At 43.0% G+C, this 23,364-nt stretch overlaps 1 protein-coding gene across 1 annotated transcript in view; it reads left to right on the forward strand.

Moving 5' to 3' along the window:
- The window catches only part of LOC145415667 (uncharacterized), a 547,996-nt gene that overhangs the window by 203,403 nt on the left and 321,229 nt on the right, over nucleotides 1–23,364 (forward strand). The window contains exons 8-10 of the mRNA XM_080284883.1: nucleotides 5,458–5,465; nucleotides 15,674–15,849; nucleotides 16,131–16,334. Coding sequence (XP_080141009.1) covers nucleotides 5,458–5,465; nucleotides 15,674–15,849; nucleotides 16,131–16,334 — 388 coding nt within the window. The remainder of the gene's footprint in view (nucleotides 1–5,457; nucleotides 5,466–15,673; nucleotides 15,850–16,130; nucleotides 16,335–23,364) is intronic.

The following is a 23,364-nucleotide window of genomic DNA, read 5'->3' on the forward strand; positions in this document are numbered from 1 at the left end:
TACAAAAGCTCAGCTTCCCAAAGTCACCTACCCAAGCCTGAAATAAAAATGACAACCCACCTTGATCACTTCCTGTGTTGGTCCAAGTCATCTCCATGACCAAAACAAACACTATCACACCAATACAGGCGACGTTACTCTATCTGTCTATCTATTGCCAGACGCCATAATCCCGTAAGGGGTGGCCATTTGACTCTGAGTTATCTGTTTCACAGGGAGGGGCACTAACCCTCCACCAACCCACTTGTTGACACGTAGGGAGCACGTATGGCTCAGTTATATGGTTACCACCTAGCGTTGTAAATGGTTTCTTGGCTTACAGGAAACCATGTGGCTTGTCACTCAATGTAAGGCCACCTGTAATGGAAAGAAAAGCAATAAGAAGTGACAGGAAAGATGGGAGAAATAGGAAGAGAGGAGGGCAGGCACAGAAAAAGAAAGATAAAGGCTAAGGAAGAAGTAGGCAGCACTACATCAAGTGAGTGGACACGCACAGTAAATCGTTGCAACAACACAACAATCACACTTGCATAACGTTGGCCTGGTGCTACACAATGTATAGGTCTACTGTAGCACGATGCTTGGTTGAGAGGTGACGATAGCAGGGGGGGGGGGGGGGCACACGTGAACGAGTGGAAATGACAGGGCTTTGAAGGGATGGCAGGACCGCAACTGAAACAAAACAATGCTCTGCACGCTGGGGCTGCCACCATGCCTGAGACAAGCGACTGTCGCCTTGTGTGTGTTTGATGCGTCGTATGAAATTTTCCGAGGGCAATATCGTCATGGAGGGAAAGTCATCGGAAATCAGATTTTGGGGTGGAACTTTTCTGTTATCGTTGTAGCGAATTATCGTAAACTGAATTAACGTAAAACGAGTAGTGACTGTAAATCAGGCCTCAGAGTCCAGAGGGGGGGGGGAACATAAATTCCCCCACCATCCGCCCCTCTCCCAGTGACAACTCAGAGAGGTGCCTGGAACCACCATCTGACTCACTCCTTCATTTCTGCAACATTCGCGGCCTTTCCTCTAACTTTCTCTCTGTTGAACACGACCTCTCCTCCTCTAAACCTCACCTTTTCTTGACAGAGACCCAGCTGTCTGAGGCAACAGACAGCAGACCCATTTCTGTTTCCTCCTACTTTCTCTGTACTCATTTCAAAGCCAAAGGTGAATGTTGTGTATATGTACGCAACGATTTATCTTGCTTTCGTGTTCCTGAACTTGATTCTTCTGAATTCTCTACTCTCAGGCTTCGGCTTTCTAGTCATTCTCTGACTAAATATATCTGTGCTGATTACTTATCCCCTAATTCTACTGACTATCAATAATTCTTCTACTATCTTACTTCTGTGATGGAACACATTCTATCCATTTCTCCTTTCTCCGAAATCTTCATTCTAGGAGATTTCAGTGTTCACCAAAACCTTTGGCTCTCCTCTTCTTTCACTGATCCACCTAGTGAACAAACCTACATCTTTTCTAATCTTAATGACCTAGAGCAGCTTGTACAGCACCCTACCTGTATCCCTGACCACCTTGGAGAGAGCTCCAACATACTTGACCTCCTCCTTACAACTAATCCTTCTGCTTACACTGTTAATCTTTCCTCTCCATTGGGCTTCTCCAATCACAATCTTACTACCTGAACCTGTCCTATCGCTCCGGTGCACCCTGTGAACCCTCCAAAGAAACATCAGCTGTGGCACTTTGGAGCTGCAGATTGGGAGGCCCTCAGGCATTACTTCTTTGATTTTCCCTGGAATGATTGTTGCTTCCATGGCCTGGAGCCATCTGGGTGTGCCTTGCGTGAGGTTATGCTCTCGGACATGGAAGCATTCATTCCCTTCTCATATCCTTTGATTAATGCAAGAAAGCCTTGGTTAATCACACTTGTTCTAATGCTGTCCGCAACAAGGAGAGGGCCTATAAAAGGTGCCGTAGCCAACCCACCCCTGAATCACATCTTGTTTATGTTTCTGTCTGGAATCGTGCTAAGTCTGTTCTGAGCTCTGCTAAAAATAATTTCATCCGTACTAAATGCTCTCAACTCTCCAACTCGAATTCTTTCCGCTCCTGGCACCTTGCCAGAAACCTTTCTAACAACTTTTCCTCATCATCCTTCCCTCCTCTTTTCTATTCTGATGGCTGTGTAACTATTTCTTCTACTGATAAAGCAGATCTCTTCTCTCAGACTTTCTCCTCCAATTCCACCTTAGATGATTCCGGTGCTGTTCCTCCATCACTTTCCCCCTCTGACTTCCTCATGGCTGACATTAATATTTCTTCAGCTGATGTATTTTCTGCCATCACTGGCCTCAATACTAACAAGGCATATGGGCCTGATGAAGTCCCTCCTGTTGTCCTCAAGAACTGTGCTTCTGTGCTTACACCCTGCCTAGGTAAACTCTTTCACCTTTCTCTTTCAACTTGTACCTTTCCTTCTTGCTGGAAGTTTGCTATCATTCAGCCTGTCCCAAAGAAGCGTAACCATTCCCAACCCTCTAACTATCGTCCAGTTGCTTTAATCCTTTAAACGCGGATCGTCGCGTTTGCAACGCTCGGCGAAAAGGAGATAACGGCGGATCGTCGCGTTTGCGATTCTAGTATATTTTGAATAACCGCGGGCAAGCAGGCTCCAGCTGGTATTGTCTATCAGTACCATCACCCTTTAGCTACAATTAGCATACTTTACCTTTGTACTACTGACCTCCGTTGTTGCCAAGTATCGCGTTTTTCCCTCATCCCCCCCCCCCCACCACGGCCCGGCCAGCCTGGCTGTGATACATGGCAGCGCTCTGAGTGCTCAGAACTGTAAATCTGCGCTCTCCTCTCACAAGCAGTTTATGCTAATAGGAAACGCTTGTTTCCCCAGTTGTAACACTAGTTTTTTTTCTCACGGTTTGCTCCTGTTTAGCGTCAGTTTACCGCAGGCTTTCAAAGTGACATTATGGCGAGTTCTAGCTCTTCTGAGTCAGTGCAAGCGGCCAACAGGAATGAGAATAAAGTGGCGGGCGTAAGGCAGAATAAAAAGCACGCCGTGGTGATCTTTTGGGAAGTAATATGATTGAAAATAATGTAGTATACATGTTTTTAGCTGTGAAAATGGAAATGTTTGTTGAGTGACGGGAAGACCGCCGTCACGGTGCATGTCGGCCGTACGCTCCGTTGATTTTAGTCTTATTTTCAGTGCTTATTGTACAAATACGGATTCCAAACTACCTTTACGTTGTAGTATAAAGTTTACTGTGACAGAATGAGGCTGTGGTAGAGGGGAAACCGGGTTGCTGGAGGTGTGAAAGTGAAGATTTGGTTACCCAACTTTGCAAGTCTCCACAAGTCCTTGGGTAGTCCACGAAGGCTCAGCACCTGTCTCTGGAGAAAGCTGAATGTAAGTACTATCTGCCATACCAAGTATAATGTTCTAGGGTTAATCTCTGATTTTTGGCTAATATTTTCCTACAGGTACTCAGACCGCGATACAACCCCGCCACTCGGGGGGGGTCGACTGTTCACGGCCGCGTTTAAGGGGTTAACATTCTGTATGTCAAAAGTTTTCAAGTTAATTCTTAACAGAAAAATTGAAAAGCATCTTTCTTATCACAACCTTCTTTCTGATCATCAGTATGGGTTCTGTCAGGGACGCTCCACTGGCAATCTTCTCACCTACCTTTCAGACTCCTGGTCATCCTCCTTTTGGGACTTTGGTGATAGCTTTGCCACTGCACTTGACATCTCAAAGGCTTTCATTCGAGTGTGGCATGAATCTTTAATTTCCAAACTGCCGTCTTACGGTTTCTATCCTTGTATCTGTGCCTTCATCTCTAGCTTCCTTTCTGGTCGTTCTATAGCCGCTGTTGTAGACAGCTATCGTTCTTCTCCTGGATCTGTCAACTGTGGTGTTCCTCAGGGCTCTGTCCTATCACCAACTCTCATCCATTTATTTATCAGTGACCTTCTAAGCTGTACATCTAACCCTATCCACTCATACGTTGATGAGTCCACCCTTCATCTTTCCATTCTGTTCCCGCAACATCCATCTCGGCAGCTGCTTCAACAAACAAGGGATGAGGCTATGGCACACCTAATATCTGACTTGGCTTGTATCTCTGACTGGGGTAAAAATAATCTTGTTGTTTTTAATGCATCGAAAACTCAGGTTTTACACCTATCATCCTATCAGAATATTCCACAGGAGTACCCACTAATGTTTAATAATATCCAGTTCAATCCTGCATCATCCTTGAACATGCTTGGGGTTTCATTCACTCAGGACTTATCTTGGAAAGATTATATTGCATCTTTTGTAAAATCTGTTTCCAAGAGATTAGGTGTGCTAAGCCGACTCCGTACCTTCTTTACCCCTGCACAATTATTGACTCTATACAGGGGTTTTATCTGCCCCTGTGTGGAATACAGTACAGCTCTCATGTGTGGGGTGGTTCCCCACATACAGCTCTTCTCAACAGGGTGGAGTCAAAGGCTTTTTGTCTCATTTAACTCTCCTCCTCTTACTGACTCCCTTCAACCTCTGTCTCTGTGCCGCACTGTTGCATCTTTATCTCTTTTCTATCGCTACTTCAGTGGTCACTGCTCGTCTGAACTGTCTGCATGTATTCCTCCACCTCTACGATGGGTGTGTAGCACCCGTCTAGCAGCAAACTCTCATCCCTGTTCTGTCCAACTCTATAGTGCAAGAATTAACCGTTACTTCCAGTCCTTGATGATATCCTGTGTTTCTGGCCTAACAGTCTTCCCATTGATGAATTTCTTCTGCAATTAAATTCATTAGTTCCATCGATTAAGTTTACTCATGAGATGGAAATGGATAATGAATTGCCATTTTTGGATGTAAAAGTTATCAGGAACCAAAATGTTTTGAAGACTAAGGTATACAGAAAACCTACAAATATTATGTCATATGTTCATTACTATTCAAACCATCATATTAATGTAAAAAGATCTGTGTTCATATCCATGTACCTAAGAGCATATAGAATTTCAGACCCAGAACATTTAGATGATGAACTAAAAATGATTCAGAGTATTGGAAAGAAGCTAAAATATCCACAAAGCATACTAACTCAGCTCCACAATACAGCCAAGAAACGATTCCTTGAAGGGAAAACTAATAAGCCAGATCGCCAGAACATTCAAAGAACCCTTGTCCTCCCCTTCCATGAAAAGTTTCTTGATGTTGTTCACATACTGAGGAAACTCAATGTACAAGTAGTATTCAAATATGAGAACACCATCAAAAAAACCCTCATCAAGAACAGCCCTTTCAGTAATTCAGGTGTTGTTTACAAAATCCCATGTAAAAGCTGTAACAAATTTTACATAGGACAATGATAGTATTGTTATCCCTATCCTGATGTATGGAAGCGAGGCATGGACCTTGCAAGAGGGGAACAAGTCAAGAGTGAGAGCAGTGGAAATGAGTTACTTGAGAGGAGCATGTGGAGTGACGTGGAGGGACAGGTTGATGAATGAAGAAGTGAAGGAACGCTGTGGGGTGGATGTGGATGTGGTTGAGAAGATTAGGAGAAATACACTGAGGTAGTTTGGACATGTGAAGAGAATGGAGAATGAAAGACTGACTAAGAGGGTGTATGTAGGTGAGGTGGAGGGAGGGAGAGGGAGTGGTAGACCGAGGATGAGGTGGAGGGATGGAGTTGAGGTATATGAGGGAGGGGGGGGTGAGTTGGGGGGAGGGTAGTCAAATGGTGGGTGACAGAGCGACTTGGAGGCGTTTTGTCTGCAGCCACCCTTTGCGGGATTAGGGCGTGGGGCTATAGATAGATAGACAATCTGGAAAAGATTTGGAAACTAGAATCTCACAACATAAATACAGTGTAAGGACAGCCCAACAGAGTAGTGGTTTATTTCAGCACAAAGCATCCAGTGATCACCATATTGACTGGACAGGGCTCCAAGATTCTAGCAAGATCAAAAAGCTTAGATGAAAGAAATGTAATAGAATCTTGTCTAATTTTTGGCACATATGAAAAGAATGTAAACATGAGGTATGGTCATTTTAAGTGTGATAAATTGTTAACTGAATTAATTTTAAACCAGTATCCCCCAGACTAACTTGATTGTTCCCCGTCATCTCCTGGTGGTGTAGTCACACCTGTGTGGGACACACCAAGCATTAATCCTTTAGGTCTTAAGTTAAGAAGCAGTATTTATCCCCTCCTCCCTCCCCCCTCTCCCCTTCCCCCTTCCCCTCCTCCCCTCCCCTCCCCTCCCCTCCCCTCCCCTCCCCTCCCCTCCCCTTCCCTCCCCCTTCCCCCTCCCTCCCACTCTTCTTTCCTCCCCTCCTAATCCCTCCTCCTTTGTCACGTGCATTTTTAGATTCAGGTCATCCTTTGTTGTGTTCCACTCCCTGCTGCAGGTGATCATAAGTTAAGCCACAGGTAAAAATTCAGGTCATCCATTGTTCTGTGTGCCACTACCTGCTGCGGGTGTGCATAAAAGACCTCTACCCTTTACGTTTCTGTCTCAATCTGTCTGAAGATGTAATATATGAAAGTACTCACTGTCGCTCCTTTAATTTCTCCTGTGGTTAGTTTGCATGCATATATATATATATATATATATATATATATATATATATATATATGCATGTATGTATGTATATAGTACAATCCCAGTTAACTGGGAGGCTTGGGGAATTTACCTTCCTGGTTACTGATTTTTCCCGTATTTCTGATATTCAAATCTATTTATCTATTTCCAGACACCTCAATCCCGTTTGGGGTGGCCACAAACAAATCGCCTCCAAGTCGCCCTGTCCCCCGCCATTTCACTGCTCTGCTCCCAACTCACACCCCCCTCTCTCATATACCTCTCCACCCCATCCCTCCATCTCATCCTTGGCCTCCCCCTCCCTCTTCCCCCCTCCACCTCACTCACATACACTCTCTTCGTCAGTCTTTCACCCTCCATCCTCTCCACATGGCCAAACCACCTCAGTGTGTTCCTCATAACACTTCCTATCACATCCACACCACAACGCTACTTTATATCCTCATTCGTCAACCTGTCTCTCCATGTGACTCCACAGGCTCCTCTTAAATAACTCATTTCCACTGCTCTAACTCTTGACTTGTGTCCTTCCAACAACGTCCAAGCTTCACTTCCATACGTTAGAGTTGGTATCACAATACTGTCGTTTAGTAACTTTTTCACTTCCATGTTCACTTCCCTGTTTCTTATCACTGCTTTCAAAGAACCAGCAACCTTTCTTCCCTGCTGTACCCTTTCAAGCACTTCACCCTCCAAACCTCCATCCTTACTCATCACACTACCCAAGTACTTAAACATACTCACATTTTCCAATTTCTCACCATCTAACCTCGCTGTACATTCACTGACTTCACCTCTCTCAAAGACCATCACTTTACTCTTCCCTACATTCACGTTTAGACTCCGTTTGTTACACACTCTCCCAAACTCATCCACCAAGCCTTGCAGCTCCCCTTCGTCTTCACTCATCAACACAGTATCGTCTGCAAACTACAGTACAGCGAGTTTCCAAACACTATCCTCTCTCACTAGGGCCACTCCAACATCCACTACCCTTCCTTGTACCTCTTTTATTACCCCATTCATGTACAGATTGAACAACCATGGAGACATGACACATCCCTGTTTCAACCCAACTTTCAAAGAGAAAAATTCACTTAGTTCACCATCCACACGCACTGCAGCCTTTGCACCATCGTACATACTCTTCACAGCATTCAACAACTTCCCATCTACTCCATATATTCTTAACACTTTCCACAATCCTTGTCTATCCACCCTGTCATATGCTTTCTCCACATCCATGAAAATCGCATACAACTTCTTTCCCTTCTCTAGAAACTTTTCCACTAAAGATCTAAGAATGAATATCTGATCTACACAACCTCTTCCCTTCCTAAAACCTCCCTGTTCTTCTCCAACTAATTTCTCTGTTCTTTCTCTAACTCTGTCAATAAGTATCCTACCATACACTTTTCCCATTATACTAAGAAGACAAATGCCCCTATGATTACCACACACTTCTTTTTCCCCTTTTCCTTTGTACAAGGGAATAATTATACCTGACTTCCAATCCTCCGGGACTCTACCTTCCTCCCAGGCCAATCTGCACATCTTCCACATCCATTCTACTACTATCTCTCCCCCATGCTTCAGCATTTCACCACACACTCCATCAATTCCTGGGGCTTTCCCCGATTTAACTTTCTTCATTGCTTCCACAACTTCTATCCTACTGATTTCTTCATGTCTTCTCACCTCCCTCCTTCTCCCAGCCATTCCCGAGCCACCTATACTCGCATTACTTCCATCCTCTATGTTCAACAATTCCTTAAAGTTCTCTCCATCTGCTCACTTTTTCTCCCTTCTCCACTAGCAATCTACCATTTTTATCTTTCACTCCCCTGCTAACTTCACTTCCACCCTGTCTTACTCTTTTCACCTCTTTCCAGAACATTTTCTTACAGTCCCTCCACTTTACACTCAAATTCCTTCCAAATTCCTCATCCACTCTCTTCTTACTCTCTCTTACTAATCTTTTCACCTCTCTCTTTCTTTCTACATATAACTCTCTCTTCTGCCTCTCAACTTCTTCCACGCCCCTATTTCTCATCCATTCATTGTATGGTTTCTTCTTTTGTGCCACAGCCTGTTTCACCTCTTCAGTTCACCACGCTGTTCCTTGCACCCCCCTCCGTCTTCTCTTCCTTCCACACACCACATCACATGCTGCACATATTTCTTCTGTAAATATCCTACACACACCTTCCACGTCCCCCATCTGCTCCAGTTCATATTTGCCCAATCGTTCCTCCACTTCTCTCTTATACTCTGCCTTTTTCTCATCCTCTTGTAACCTTTCCACTCTCCTTGCAACTACTCCTTCAAATTAAATCTATATAAAGGCTATAATTATCACAGTAGTAAATACAATTCAGGTACTCACCACTCACATCAGGGGCCGCACTAAGAGATTCCACCTGACAAATCGCCTCATAAACGAACACCGTGGTCATGTGGACGTTCATGCAATGTCTTGCAGTACTGCAAAATGCACATGTCCATTCTGTTAACTACCGAATTATTCGCTGTATGTCCTGTACTCATAAAAATGGAAAAATAAAGAAATAAAATCTTGAACATTTATTGGTGAACTGATGTTAAGACTGCACTGTAGAATTATCACGACTCCTCTGCCCCCACGTAAGCTTTGTTTACAGTCCCGGCCCCGACTGACCGCCATCATTCCATCCCTCACTCGCCAATCAGCTGTTTTGCACAAAATAAAATAAATGATGTACATATGAAGGTGGTTCGGACATGTTGAGAGAATGGAGGATGAAAGACTGACTAAGAGGGTGTATGTAGGTGAGGTGGAGGGAGGGAGAGGGAGGGGTAGATCGAGGATGAGGTGGAGGGATGGAGTTGAGAGGTATATGAGGGAGGGGGAGGGGGTGGGTTGGGGTGAGGGTAGTCAAATGGTGGGTGACTGAGCGACTTGGAGGCATTTTGTCTGCGGCCACCCTTTGCGGGACTAGGGCGTCAGACTATAGATAGGTAGATAGACATATGAAGTGCAAGCATATTATTATTTTTTTCTTGCAACAAAGTAAACCTTCATTCCTAGTAACATTTTTTTTTTTTTTTTTTTTTAAATCTCTGCCTTGGCATACGTGTTCTAAAATGAATTTAAAGTTGGAGTTGGTCTGTTTGGAAGAAAACGCAGCGGCGTTTGCTGATTTGCTCTCTCCTGAGAAGTCTGGTTTACGAATTCCTTGCCTGTCTTTGAAGTGATTTAGCCATCCAATACTGAAATCACACACGACTTCTATATTCATTTTACTGTGAAACACTCTCGCTTTTTCATATATAAGAGGACCAGAAATAGGTGCTCCCTTAGATCTTTCTAAGCAATACCACTTGTACAATGAAGAGTATGCCTTTTTTTTTCAATGGACTTACTTGTCTTGCTTTTCATGTAAATTTTATTGAGCTTGGATGCTTGGGCCGTGATATCATAAATCGTTTAATTTCCTACATTATATTCAGTCATCAGTGTTTTAGAATGTTTGCTTTTTTCAGGTCTATTGCATATGTCCAGCTTCTGTTTCAAGGTAAGCACAACACGCGTACATTTAGTTTGCTCTTTAGGCATTTTGGAGTGTAGAAATTACCGTCTATCAGAGCAACATAACAGCAAGAGGGCTTGTTTATTGTCTGGTGGTGAAAAGCAGACTGGTGATTTGTGGAGGGTATGGAGGATGACTGAATAAAAATAGGGGAAAGAGGGGGAGAGGAGGGCTGGTTAAGAGTATTTACGAAGGATTTACATTAGCTGGAAGTGCCTTAACCTTGCTTTGTCCGACTTCACCAGCCTCGCGTGACATGTAACAAAACGGCTGTTTGGCAGTCCATTCAAATTGGCACAACCAGCCCTTGAATTTCCCATTGTTCTGAGATTTCCGTTTGTCTGGATACCGGATAGCAGGGATTGTACTGTATGTATATGTATATATACAGCTACTGCAAATTGACTTAGGACCTCCCCCCACAAGGTATTAAAAAACACAGAAATCATAGTATATCACAATGTTTGTTCATGAAATGCCATTAATTAATATGAAATCGTGTTTCCCTTGTTTTTCAGGACCAGTTGGATGCACTTTGGCATGGAATCACTCAGATCTCTAAAATAATTCAAGGACATTTCTTTGCACCAAATATTTGTCAGTTCAGTCTTGAGGTTGTCCAGATTGGGTGTCTTCTTCTCTGCCATGATTTTCTTCACCTTTGCCCAGCTGTTTTCTATTGGATTTACAGTAGATCCGGACTTTTGCCAGGCCAGTCGAGGACCTCAATCCAATTATCCTTAAGCCATCTTGTCACCTTTCTTGTGACATGGAGCTGAATTGTGCATGAAAAAGTTGCACCCATGAATAGCAAAAAAGTTTAACAACTGATCTTTCAGAACTTGAATGTACCGGCCACCGTTCATCATCAAGGTCTTAGGACGAAGTAGAGGCCTCCCCTTCCCATTTCACCTGAGAAACACCCCCATACCATTACTGATTATGGGTGCTTAACAGTTGGCACCGTGTAAGCACGGTCATATTGACTATGGGAGGCAGGGCGACGAACCTTGGCAGAACGCACCTGGAACACTTGAAATGTGCTTTCATCGGAGAACATAACATTTCTCCACTCATCCGATGTCCAGTGTGCATACTTCTTGGCAAACTTAATGCGCTGCTTCTTCATGTGGTCAGTGAGAAGCGGTTTCTTGGCTGCGTTGCAGCTTGGCAAACCCAACTCCTCTACAAATGGTGCTGGATAATTTGAATTGAGACGTCTTGTAACAGCTGGGGATGCATTCTCTTCAATTCTGCTGCTGTCAGTCGAGGATTCTTGATTATTTCCCTCATTAGAAGCGTATCTGTACCCCTGGAAGTCGTCCTTTTCTTTCCACCGCCATGCTTGTGCTCTGGTACGACATCAAGTGGCAGGCCATGCACTACAGCAAGAATCTTCATGACGGTCGAATTTATGCGTCCATTACATTCACAAATCGTGTTGATAGGGACATATCCTGCCTCCATGCACTGATACGGACCCTCTTATCCCTTGAGCAGTACTTTCCAGGCATGACAACTTGACTCTAGGAAAATAACAGGGCAAACAGTAATGCATATGAAAAAAGAGGGAGGTGCAAGCTCGGAGCGACAGGAACACATACTCCCACTCTTGCTTCTGGGCAAGCACTGATGTGCTGAGTGTTTCACCACCTCCCACCAACACCAGAGGAGTTACCAGTTACTTCTTGCCCAAAAAATTCATTTGGTAGAGGTGGAAACACAAATCAAAGACAGGCAACGCTCCTATAGCAATTCTGTGTGTAGGTCCTAAGTCAATTTGCAGTGGGTGTATATATATATTTTTATCTAGTCTCCTCCTCTAGGTTAGAATAAAGAAAATGAGATATATGATGATGATGATAAACATTGACCAGATCAGGTTTTTACTGTGGTAACAAGTACTAAATGGACCATCTGCAGTACACAGACAACTTTCCATGTAATAGATGGCAGGAGTTGTTGCATCATTATTACAGCACATTCCTCCAGTACAAGGGAAATTGTTTAACAAGAAATGGCATGTACAGTATTGTGAAACATGCTATGAATTATATACTGTATTACATGCATAAATACATATATGGGTGGCATTTTTTATGATCTTTTGAAGCAGTTCTGACATTTGTGAAGGGGCTAATGATGTCTAAGCATCCAAGAAGTGCTTTGCCTTGTAGCAAAAGAGCTAAAACAAGGAAAGTGCTTCAGGCACAGTACACAGTACAGAAAATATACTGTCTGATATCCCCTCCCCCATCATAGTCCAGATTAACTGTGTTTTACTCTAGTGTGTATAAAACCCCCTGGGGGTAGGGGGTGTTTCAAGAATACCCCCCCAGTATCCCTGCTTGCCGTATGAGGCGACTAAAAGGGTTGGTGATGGGTTAGTGCCCCACCCCGTAAAAGAACTAACTAAACAAGCAAATAAAGCGCCTTGGACCAGGATGGACCATACGTTGACGACTAAGGAACGGACAAAGGACATTCTTAGGGTGGGGACGTGAAATGTGAAAGGAGTGAATGATGAAGTAAAGAGAGAGAGATTGTGCAGGTGCTTGAGGATGCAAGAGTGGATATATGTGGATTGACTGAAACTAAATGGAGAGAGGAAAGGGTGAGAGAATTGGAATACGGTTTAGGAATATGTGCAGGAGTTAATGAGAATGAGAGGGCAAGAGAGGGAGTATGTCTGATGATATGCAAGAAGTGGAAGGAGAATATAAGAGAGTATGGAACAGTGGGTGCAAGGATTTTATGGGTAAGGATGAAAGTAGGTATACAAGCGTGGGCGAATGTGTGTGCATATGCGCCGACAGAGGACCGAGTGGCAAGAGTGAAAGATGAGTTTTGGGTGAGTGTAGAAGCATGTATGGACAAGTTTGAGAGGAGTGAGAGAGTGTTTTTGATTGGAGACATGAATGGCAAAGTCGGGGATGTATGAGTGGATGGAGTGATTGGTCAGTGGGGTGTGCCAGCTGAAGTAGATGGGAATGGTAGTGCTTTGTTGGACATCTGTGCTGGTAAGGGGTTAGCAATAGCCAACACCTACTTTCGACATAAGATGATCCACAGGTATACATGGAGGGTTATGAGGAGGATGGATGGTGAACATGTTGAACGAAAGGTATGTGTGTGTGGATGAGCGAATGAGAAGACAAGTGTTGGATGCAAGAGTGTGGAGAGGGTGGGGGAATGGACTCTCGGACCATCACTTAGTGATGGCCAAGGTAAGGCTGCAAAGAAAACGGTTGAAGAGACGAAGGGGAAGACAGGAGGAAACAGCTCTTGTGAGTAGAGTGGAGAAATTGCAAGACAGTGAGAGAATGGCAGAGTATAAGAGCATAGTGGAAGAAAGATTGGGAAGGTATGAGTTAGAGCAGATGGAAGGGGTGGAAGACGTATGTAAGATATTCTCGGAAGAGATAGGTGCAGCGTGTTAGTTGGTTTGTGGAGTGAGGAGGAGATGCAGGGGTGTGCAAAGGACAGCATGGTGGAATGATGAGGTGAAATGAGCTGTGGAACAAAAGAAGAAGGCATATAGTGAATGGCTAGCGAGTAGAGGTAGGGGAGAAGATGAGAGAGAGAAGAGAGAGGTATATGTAAGCAGGAGAAGGGAGGTGAAGAGATTGGTGAAGGAGAGTAAGAAGAAAGTGGATGAAGAATTTGGGAGGAATCTGAGTGTGAAAAGGAGGGAGAGTGATAAATTGTTTTGGAAGGAGGTAAAGAAAGTAAGGCAGGGTGAAAGGGGAAATAGTAGGGGAGTGAAAGATAGGAATAATAGATTGTCGTTGGAGAAGAGAGAGAAATTGAGGAGATGGAAGGAGCACTTTAAGGATTTGTTGAATGTAGAGAGTGACAACAGTGTGAGTATAAGTGGTTGGGGAATGGCTGGGAGAAGAAGAGATGAGAGGAGGGAGGAGGAGATCAGTAGTGCAGAAATAGTGGAAGCAGTGAAGAAGATCAAGATGGGTCAGGCCCCAGGAATTGACGGAGTGTGTGGTGAAATGCTGAGGTATGGGGGTGAGATTGTAGTGGAGTGGATATGGAAGTTATGTAGATTGGCTTGGGAAGAGGGAAGGGTTCCAGAGGACTGGAAATCAGGTATAATTGTTCCTTTATACAAAGGAAAAGGGGAGAGAAAATTATGTGGTAACCATAGGGATAATTGCCTTCTTAGTGTGACTGGAAAAATATATGGTAGAATACTCATTGATAGGGTTAGGCATATAACAGATGAGATAGTTGGAGAAGAACAAGGGGGATTTAGGAAGGGAAAAAGGTGTGTAGATCAGATATTTGTTCTAGGATGTTTAATGGCGAAGTATCTAAGGAAGGGAAAGAAAGTGTATGCTGCCTTCATGGCCTTGGAGAAAGGCAGGTATTGAGAATTATGGAGTGGAGGGGATTTTGTTGAGTGCTGTGAAGAGTACGTACGAAGGAGCTAGGGCTTTGGTACGAGTGGATGATGAGCTGAGTGAGTTCTTTGATCTCAGTGTGGGACTGAAACAGGGTTGTGTGATGTCTCCATGGCTGTTTAATATATACATGGATGGGGTTGTAAAGGAGGTGCAAGGTAGGGCAGTGGATGTGGGGGTGGCTCTAATGAATGAGGGTCAGATTAGGAAGATTCCGTTGTTGTTGTTTGTTGATGATACAGTATTGTTGAGTGAAGATGAATGGGAGTTGCAAGGTTTGGTGAATGAATTTGGGACAGTGTGTAGGAAGAGGAATCTGAAAGTTAATGTAAATAAGAGTAAAGTTATGGTGTTTGAGAAGAATGAAGTCACAGAATGCGCGGTGAGGTTGGATGGCGAGGATATGGAGAATGTGAGTGCATTCAAGTACTTGGGTAGTGTGATGAGTAAGGATGGAACCTTCGGGGATGAAGTAAGTGAAAGGGTACAGCAGGGAAGGAAGGTTGTTGGTTCACTGAAAGCAATGATGAGAAATAGGGAGGTGAGTATGGAAGTCAAGAAGTCACTGAATGATAGTATTGTGATTCCTACCCTGATGCATGGAAGCGAGCCATGGACCTTGCAAGAGGGAAACAAGTCAAGAATGAGAGTAGTGGAAATGAGCTACTTGAGAAGAGCATGTGGAGTGACGTGGAGGGACAGGTTGACGAATGAATAAGTTAAAGAACATTGTGGGGTGGATGTGGATGTGGTTGAGAAGATTAGGAGAAATACACTGAGGTGGTTTGGACATGTGGAGAGAATGGAGAATGAAAGACTGACTAAGAGGGTGTATGTAGGTGAGGTGGAGGGAGGGAGAAGGAGGGTTAGGCCAAGGATGAGGTGGAGGGATGGAGTTGAGAGGTATTCGAGGGAGGGGGGAGTGAGTTGGGGGAGGGTAGTCAAATGGTGGGTAACAGAGCGACTTGGATGCGTTTTGTCTCTGGCCACCCTTTGTGGGATTAGGACGTCGGGCTGTAGATAGAGATAGATAGATAGTGTATAAAACTGGTTCATTTTTTTACTTTCTGATTTTACACCATTCTCTTTACAGTGAGTGACCCTGAAAAGAAGTATAAACAGAAGCAGCTTTCAGGACCTGATGGTGGAGTAACTGTAGCTGCCACAATGCTTGATCCTCAGTTTCCCCGTCAGCACCTCTCACAGAATGTACTAGATGCCATGTACTCAGCTACCGAGATCTTTCGTAACTATGGCGGCAAAATATCATCAGGTGAGTGGCTACTTTATGTTGTCTTGCTTATTAGGGACTGATGTGTACTACAGTGCTTTATGAAATTGTGTACATCAGTTTTTCTCAAAATTTTTTTTGCCATTCATCTTCATATTTTCATTACCTGTTTAAGGTTGCCTGTATATGGTTGAAAAGTATGTAGATAGAGATGGAGAAGTAGGTGGACTAAGTTTTCTTCATGAGTATCAGAGGCTAATAGGAATGATTCTGTACTAGCCTGATTTCATCAGCACTTGCCTTTTCTTGTCAATTTTCTGTAGCTCGTGAACGGCAGATGGTACGAGTAACAAGTGAGGCTGTGGAAGAACTACACAGTGCCTTAGAGTCAGCCCCAGATGTAGAGGAGGATGGAAAAACAGAGAATGACCCAGAGGGACTGAAAGTGGCTTTGATGGAACACCAGCGTCGAGCCCTGGCATGGCTACTTTGGCGTGAGACTCAGCTGCCTCCGGGAGGCTTATTAGGTGAGAACAGAAGGTACCTACATGTAGAGAAGGAACAGTCATGTACTTGTTTCATTGTAATTATGCCTTTAAAGCACAAACTGTCCAGACATCCTCACTTGTACAGTATACATCATGCTTACATACATACGTACATACACGCACAAAAATGATGCCATGTTTCCGTTTAAGGAGTTCTTGTACAGTGGTTCCTCCCTATTTGTAGGGAGTGCAACAAACACCCCCATGAATGGTGAATCTGCCAATAATTGAGACCCCCCAAACCAACTACTGCAGCCATAATTTAATTACTGTACACTCAACCATCAATTTCCCGAACTAAAAGGGAGGGAGACCAGTCCAGGAATCGCGAAAGTCCGTCCCCACACACCATTCCCCGGATTATTACCATACTTTGTCTGAATTCTCCAATATTGTCCAGCAATTATTCTGGTATTCTAGAGCATTCAGGAATGTAGGCTACCTATATCAGCATAACTAACATACACAGTCCATAAAAATAATAACACTGACACAACAATAATAGTAACAGACACAATAATGGTATTTTGCTAGCTACGATCCTAAGAATGGTTGTTTAGACGGTTGTTGACGAGAATGTTGAGGGTATGATAAAAGAAGATCAGAGAGCTGAGGAAAAAGAGGAAAATGAATAAGGAATGGAACACCAGAAGGTGAGCCAACCACTCATCAGCTGACCGAGATACAAACATGCAATCATCAAATGTGATCTTGGTCTTGGACTGAATTAGCAATTTTAATTGGAAAAATTTTAATCTTTATCACCATGTAGGTTTTCACACGTTCATTCATTCATTGCCAGACGCCATGTATCCCAAACGGGGTGGCCAACGGCTTAGAGTTAATTGTTTTACAGGGAGGGGCACTAATCCTCCACCAACCCCACTTGACACGTAGGGATGCCAACAGCATCTGGTGTTCCCAGGTGGTCACCCATCTAAGTACTAACCAGACCCAACGATTCGCACACGTAATTATTTGAAATTCAGTCAAAAATTTGTGCTTAGTTTAATTACTAATAGAAAATCAGGATTCAGAGTGAAATTTCTTAATGTTAACAGAAGGTTTTTCCTCTAGCCTTAAGTGGAAAAGTTTCTAGAGAAGGGAAAGAAGTTGTATGCGGCCTTCGTGGATTTGGAGAAAGCATATGACAGGGTGGATAGACAAGGATTGTGGAAAGTATTAAGAATATATGGAGTAGATGGGAAGTTGTTGAATGCTGTGAAGAGTATGTATGATGGTGCTAAGGCTGCAGTGCATGTGGATGGTGAATTGAGCGAAATTTTCTCTTTGAATGTTGGGTTGAAACAGGGATGTGTCATGTCTCCGTGGTTGTTCAATCTGTACATGGATGGGGTAGTAAAAGAGATACAAGGTAGGGCAGTGGATGTTGGAGTGGCCCTAGTGAGAGAAGGTAGTGTTTGGAAACTCCCTGTACTGCTGTTTTCAGATGATACGGTGTTGTTAAGTGAAGACAAAGGGGAGCTACAAGGCTTGGTGAATGAGTTTGGGAGAGTGTGTAAGAAATGGAATCTAAAGGTGCATGTAGGGAAGAGTAAAGTGATGGTCTTTGAGAGAGGTGAAGTCAGTGAATATACAGTGAGGTTGGATGGTGAGGAAATGGAAAATGTGAGTACGTTTAAGTACTTGGGGAGTGTGACGAGTAAGGATGGAAGTTTGGAGTGTGAAGTGCTTGAAAGAGTACAACAAGGGAGAAAGGTTGCTGGTTCCTTAAAAGCAGTGATAAGAAACAGGGAAGTGAACATGGAAGTGAAAAAGTTATTACATGACAATATTGTGATACCAACTCTAACGTATGGAAGTGAAGCCTGGACATTGTTGGACGGACACAAGTCAAGAGAGAGAGCAGTGGAAATGAGTTATTGAAGAGGAGCCTATGGAGTCACATGGAGAGACAGGCTGACAAATGAGGATATAAGGAAGCGTTGTGGTGTGGATGTGGATGCGATAGGAAGCGTTAGGAGGAACACACTGAAGTGGTTTGGCCATGTGGAGAGGATGGAGGGTGAGTGACTGACAAGGAGAGTGTATGTGAGTGAGGTGGAGGGGGGGAGAGGGAGGGGGAGGTCAAGGATGAGATGGAGGGATGGAGTGAAGAGGTATATGAGAGAAGGGGTGTGAGTTGGGAGCAGGACAGTAAAATGGCGGGGGACAGGGCAACATGGAGGTGATTTGTTTGTGGCCACCCCATCCGGGATTGAGGCATCTGGCAATAGATAGATAGATATATAGATAGACTAATAACATGCCTTGACGTACTTTTGTTTTGTATAAATATTGATTTACAATGCAGATACATTTTTTTGTACTCGAATGTTTATGCAAAATAGAAGTCTGTCAAGGCGTGCTGACAATCTGAAGGGGAAATATCTGCTAACATGGCGCATTGAGCTCTGAAACCTGATTTTTTTATTATGTTTTTAGCATATTTCAGATATTTAAGTACGTGTGAGCCACTGTGGCGAAACAAATTAAATTATTTTCCAGTGAAAAGTGCTGATTCGGTATTTGGTTGCACCTAGTCAGGCGAGCTGAGTGAGTCGGAATGGATCCCATTGCTTTTGTCCGTAAGAATTTTTTTTTTTTTTCATTACTTATGAATTTTATTGTGTCCAAGCTCTCCTTAAATTTTACTGTGTTGTGCAATAAACTATTTATATTGGCATATGAGAAAATTAAGAAGCAAATGGGATACTGCCACGAGTTAGAAGGAACTGGTGGGGTGAAGCAGGTTGGTGGCCAAGATGCATTTCATGTATGAAAATATCTTCTTGTGTATATTACAAATGCCCTTTATCGAGTGAAAACCTTGCAAAAATTATACTGTGTTGTACATGAGACTGCTTATAGTTTTATATGAGAGAATAATGGCTGGACTTTTGTGAGAATCCAGGACTTGTACAGGCATTCCTCCGGCATTTGATAATATTGTCTGGCCTTAGCCTGTGTCGAGAAAATCCGAAAACCAGGAAATAGGGGTACGGTAAATCAAGGGTCGAGTGTATATGATTACACAGAAGCCATTTGCAGTGCCCAACACATCATCAGATTTTAGAATCTAATTATTTCAGTTATATTTTAAGTAGACAGAGAAGGAATGTGGAAGGTTTTGCACATGTACAGTGTGGATGGTAAGTCGCTAGGTGCCATCAAGAGTTTTTATGATGGTAGTGAGGTAAGTGTAAGGGTAAATGGGCATCTAAGTGAATGGTTTACGATCAGTGTTAGCACGTGACAAGGTTGTGTGATGTCCCCATGGTTGTTCAATATATATATGGATGGGATGATGAGAGAAGTAAAAACATGAGTAATGGAGAAAGGGATGGTGTTGGTAATAAATGGTAATGGATGGAATATATCAAAATAAATGGTAATGGATGGAATATCTCAAATTTGTTGTATGCTGATGATACAGTGCTACTTGCAAATACCGGATAAGAGCTTGGTAGACTAGTGCAGAGTTTGTTGATGTCTGTGAATGTCGTGCCTTTAGAGGAAATGTAGAAAATTGGAAAGTGATGGTTATTGAGAGAGAAAGTGACTCCCACTGTAATGTTACAGTGAATGGAGAGAGACTGGCTTTGGTAAGAGAGTTCAAATACTTGGGTAGAGTGATAGAAAAGAGAGGAAAATGAGCAAAAGAAGTGGAAAGTAGACTGATGCAAGGAAGGAAAGTAGCTGGTGCTATGAAGGCCTTGATAAGAAACAGAGGCATGAGTGTTGCAGCTGTGTGAGGCGTACATGAAGAAGTGTTAGTGCCAACTTCAACCCATCCCTTTCGGCAGACGGGGATGTTTCCGTGAAACCTCCCCATGGCTGGGCATTCCCAAGATAAATTGTGAAAATCATCTACTGTATTATTAAACCTTCAAATCTCAGTTAATACCTAACCAGATATAACAAACAAGGTGTCATAATACTCATCAGTCATTCGACTTTAAGCTGATTGCATCAGATGGTCTGTGAAGTGCGTGTAGGGAGGGTGAGTGAGTGGGGAATGAGGGCAATTTTTGTTTTTTTGCCGGTGTCCTTGTGTGTGGCAGAGGTTTGGTGACAGCGAAGGCTTAGACCAGCCTTCCACAATAATAACACTTCGATAACACTTCCAAAAGACCAAAATCCACCACAAACGCTGTTTACGTGAAAAATTTTCCATAATCAGTCGTACTTGGTGCCGGGAGGCCGGTAACCGTAGCAACGACCTTCAGGCAGGCTGCTCACCACCACCACCCTGCCATACAGACAGACTCTCTCTCTCTCTCTCTCTCTCTCTCTCTTACACACACACACACACACACACACACACACACACACACACACACACACACACAATTGATCACTGGAATGCACTACCGAATGAAATAGTGTGTGCCAAAACAATTCACAATTTTAAGGATATGTACGATAAATATGGTTTAAGACACGGGATAGTACGAGCTTGACTCATTCCTGTAAAGATACAATTAGGTAAGAACACACACACACACACAAGATAGTTTGTCACCAGAAAAGCACATTAACAAGATAGTTGGAGAGACTTATAAACTCTTGACTAACATAAGAGTAGCATTTCATTATATGGATGAGGAAATGATGAAAAAATTGATAGTGGCCATGATCTGCCCCAGGTTAGAATATGCAGCGGTAGTGTGGTCCCCACACAAAAAGAAAGATATAAACAAGATTGAGAGAATACAAAGAACAGCAACCAAGATGGTCCCCAGTCTGACAGACCTGTCATACAGAGAGAGGCTGGAAAAACTGGATTTGCCTTCGTTAGAGGAAAGGAGAAAGAGGGGAGACATGATTGCGGTGTTCAGGACCATGGTGGGAGTAGAAAAAATTGACAAAGAAGATCTCTTTGTATGGGATAAGAGAGCAACAAGAGGACATGGAATGAAATTGAAAAAGTCAAGCTGCTTGAAGGATATCAAGAAATATAGCTTTCCTTACAGAAGTAAACTTGTGGAATAGCCTGGACAAAGAGATCGTCCAGTCTAAAAACTTAAACGAGTTTAAAGTTAAATTCGACTTATTGAGAAACAGCGACGGAAACCCACGAGCATAGTACATTCCGTGTATATCACAATTAGGTATATTAGGTAAATACTTAAATATTTGAAACGACTTAGACAAAGAGGTGGTGCATGAGAAAGACATTCATGTGTGTAAAGGTAGACTTGATAAATGTGGATATGGAGACAGGACAACACGAGCATTGCTCAATTCCTGTATACTACAAATAGGTAAATACACACACACACACACACACACACACACACACACACACACAGATGAATGTTTGGCTTGCATTGTCGCTCGATTCTGGCACTGCTGTGCGACTAGAAGTCTGGGTATTATAACTACCGGTACTAGAAATAATGCTGTTATTACTACTACTACTACTACAACAACTACCACTACTACAGTTACTACTAATACTACCACTACTACTACTACTATTACTACTACTACTACTACTACTGCTACTACTACTACTACATCTACCACTACTACTATTACTACCACACCAACAACACATACTGTCACCGCTACTACCACTATAAGTACTACTACAAAAAAACTAAAAAAAAAATATTGTGAACAAAGTACCAGTAGTTATTTAGGTACTGTCCATAATCGGAAATACTTACCACTATGACTTTTTCTTTCCAGTGATTTGTGCTTTTTCATCTTAACAAATATGTATAAACAAATGTTTTCAGTATAAAATGAAACAATGACTTTATCAGAAAACAAACTTTCTGCTTTCATTATTCACATTAATAGACACAGAACAGTAAAATTATTTTTTCTAATTACACAAAAAACAAAATACCGGTATGTACAAAACTAACACCAACATATGCATAATACTTAGAACACACACACACGGAGATGTATGTTTGGCTTGCATTGTCGCCCGATTCTGGCATCACTGTGCGACTAGAAGTCTGGTTACTACAACTGCTAGAAATAATACTGTTATTACCACTACTAAGTGATAGGTGGTGACGACCATCATCCACTCACTTGATGTAGTGCTGCCTACTTCTTCTTCAGCCTTTATCATCCTTTTTCTGTGCCTGCCCTCATCTCTTCCTATTTCTCCCATCTTTCCTGTCACTTCTTATTGCTTTTCTTTCCTTTACAGGTGGCTTTACATTGAGTGACAAACCTAATGGTTTCCTGTAAGCCAAGAAACCATTTACAACGCTGGGTGGTAGCCATATAACCAAACAATTACGTGCTTCCTGCGTGTCATCAAGTTGGTTGGTGGAGGGTTAGTGCCCCTTCCTGTAAAACAAATAACTCAGAGTCAAATGGCCACCCCTAACGGGATTATGGCATCAGGCAATAGATAGATAGATAGACCACTACTACAACTACTACTAATACTACAACCACCACTACTACAACTGCTACTACTATTACAACTGTCACTGCTACAACAACTACTACTATTACATAAGGGGGAGGCAGTGGCTGAATCGGTAGAGAGGTGGCCTGCAGTCCTACCAGACCCAGGTTCAGATCCCTGCTGGGGCAGGGAACAGTTTAAGGATTATAATTTCATTAAGTCAGACTTTACTGATCTACTGGAAGACTCACTGACATGTCGTAGAAATACCCCCCCATACCAATACACCAGTCCTGCATGAGACAGCCCTAGCATATATTCAGTATGGATGGTGGGTGTTAACGCCAAAGTGGTGACATGTAGAAGTGTATGGTATGCAGGAGGACTACTGGGTCTTGGAAGCAGGAGCCTATGCCCAGAGTTGGACCGCCCCCCCAAAAAAAAAAAAAAAAAAAAAAAAAATACTACAACTACCACTGCTACATCTACTACTACTACAAAAATCACCTCCATCCATCGGGGGAATTATATTGTGAAGATCTGCACCAACCTTCCTACTACTACTACTACTACTACTACTACAGTAATACCACTACTACTACTGCATGAAACCTAAATGAAAGTATT

The sequence above is a fragment of the Coenobita brevimanus genome, chromosome 103 (genome assembly GCF_032717465.1).
Source record: "Coenobita brevimanus isolate Jiangsu-jjx chromosome 103, ASM3271746v2, whole genome shotgun sequence".
Classification (NCBI taxonomy): Eukaryota; Metazoa; Arthropoda; class Malacostraca; order Decapoda; family Coenobitidae; genus Coenobita; species Coenobita brevimanus.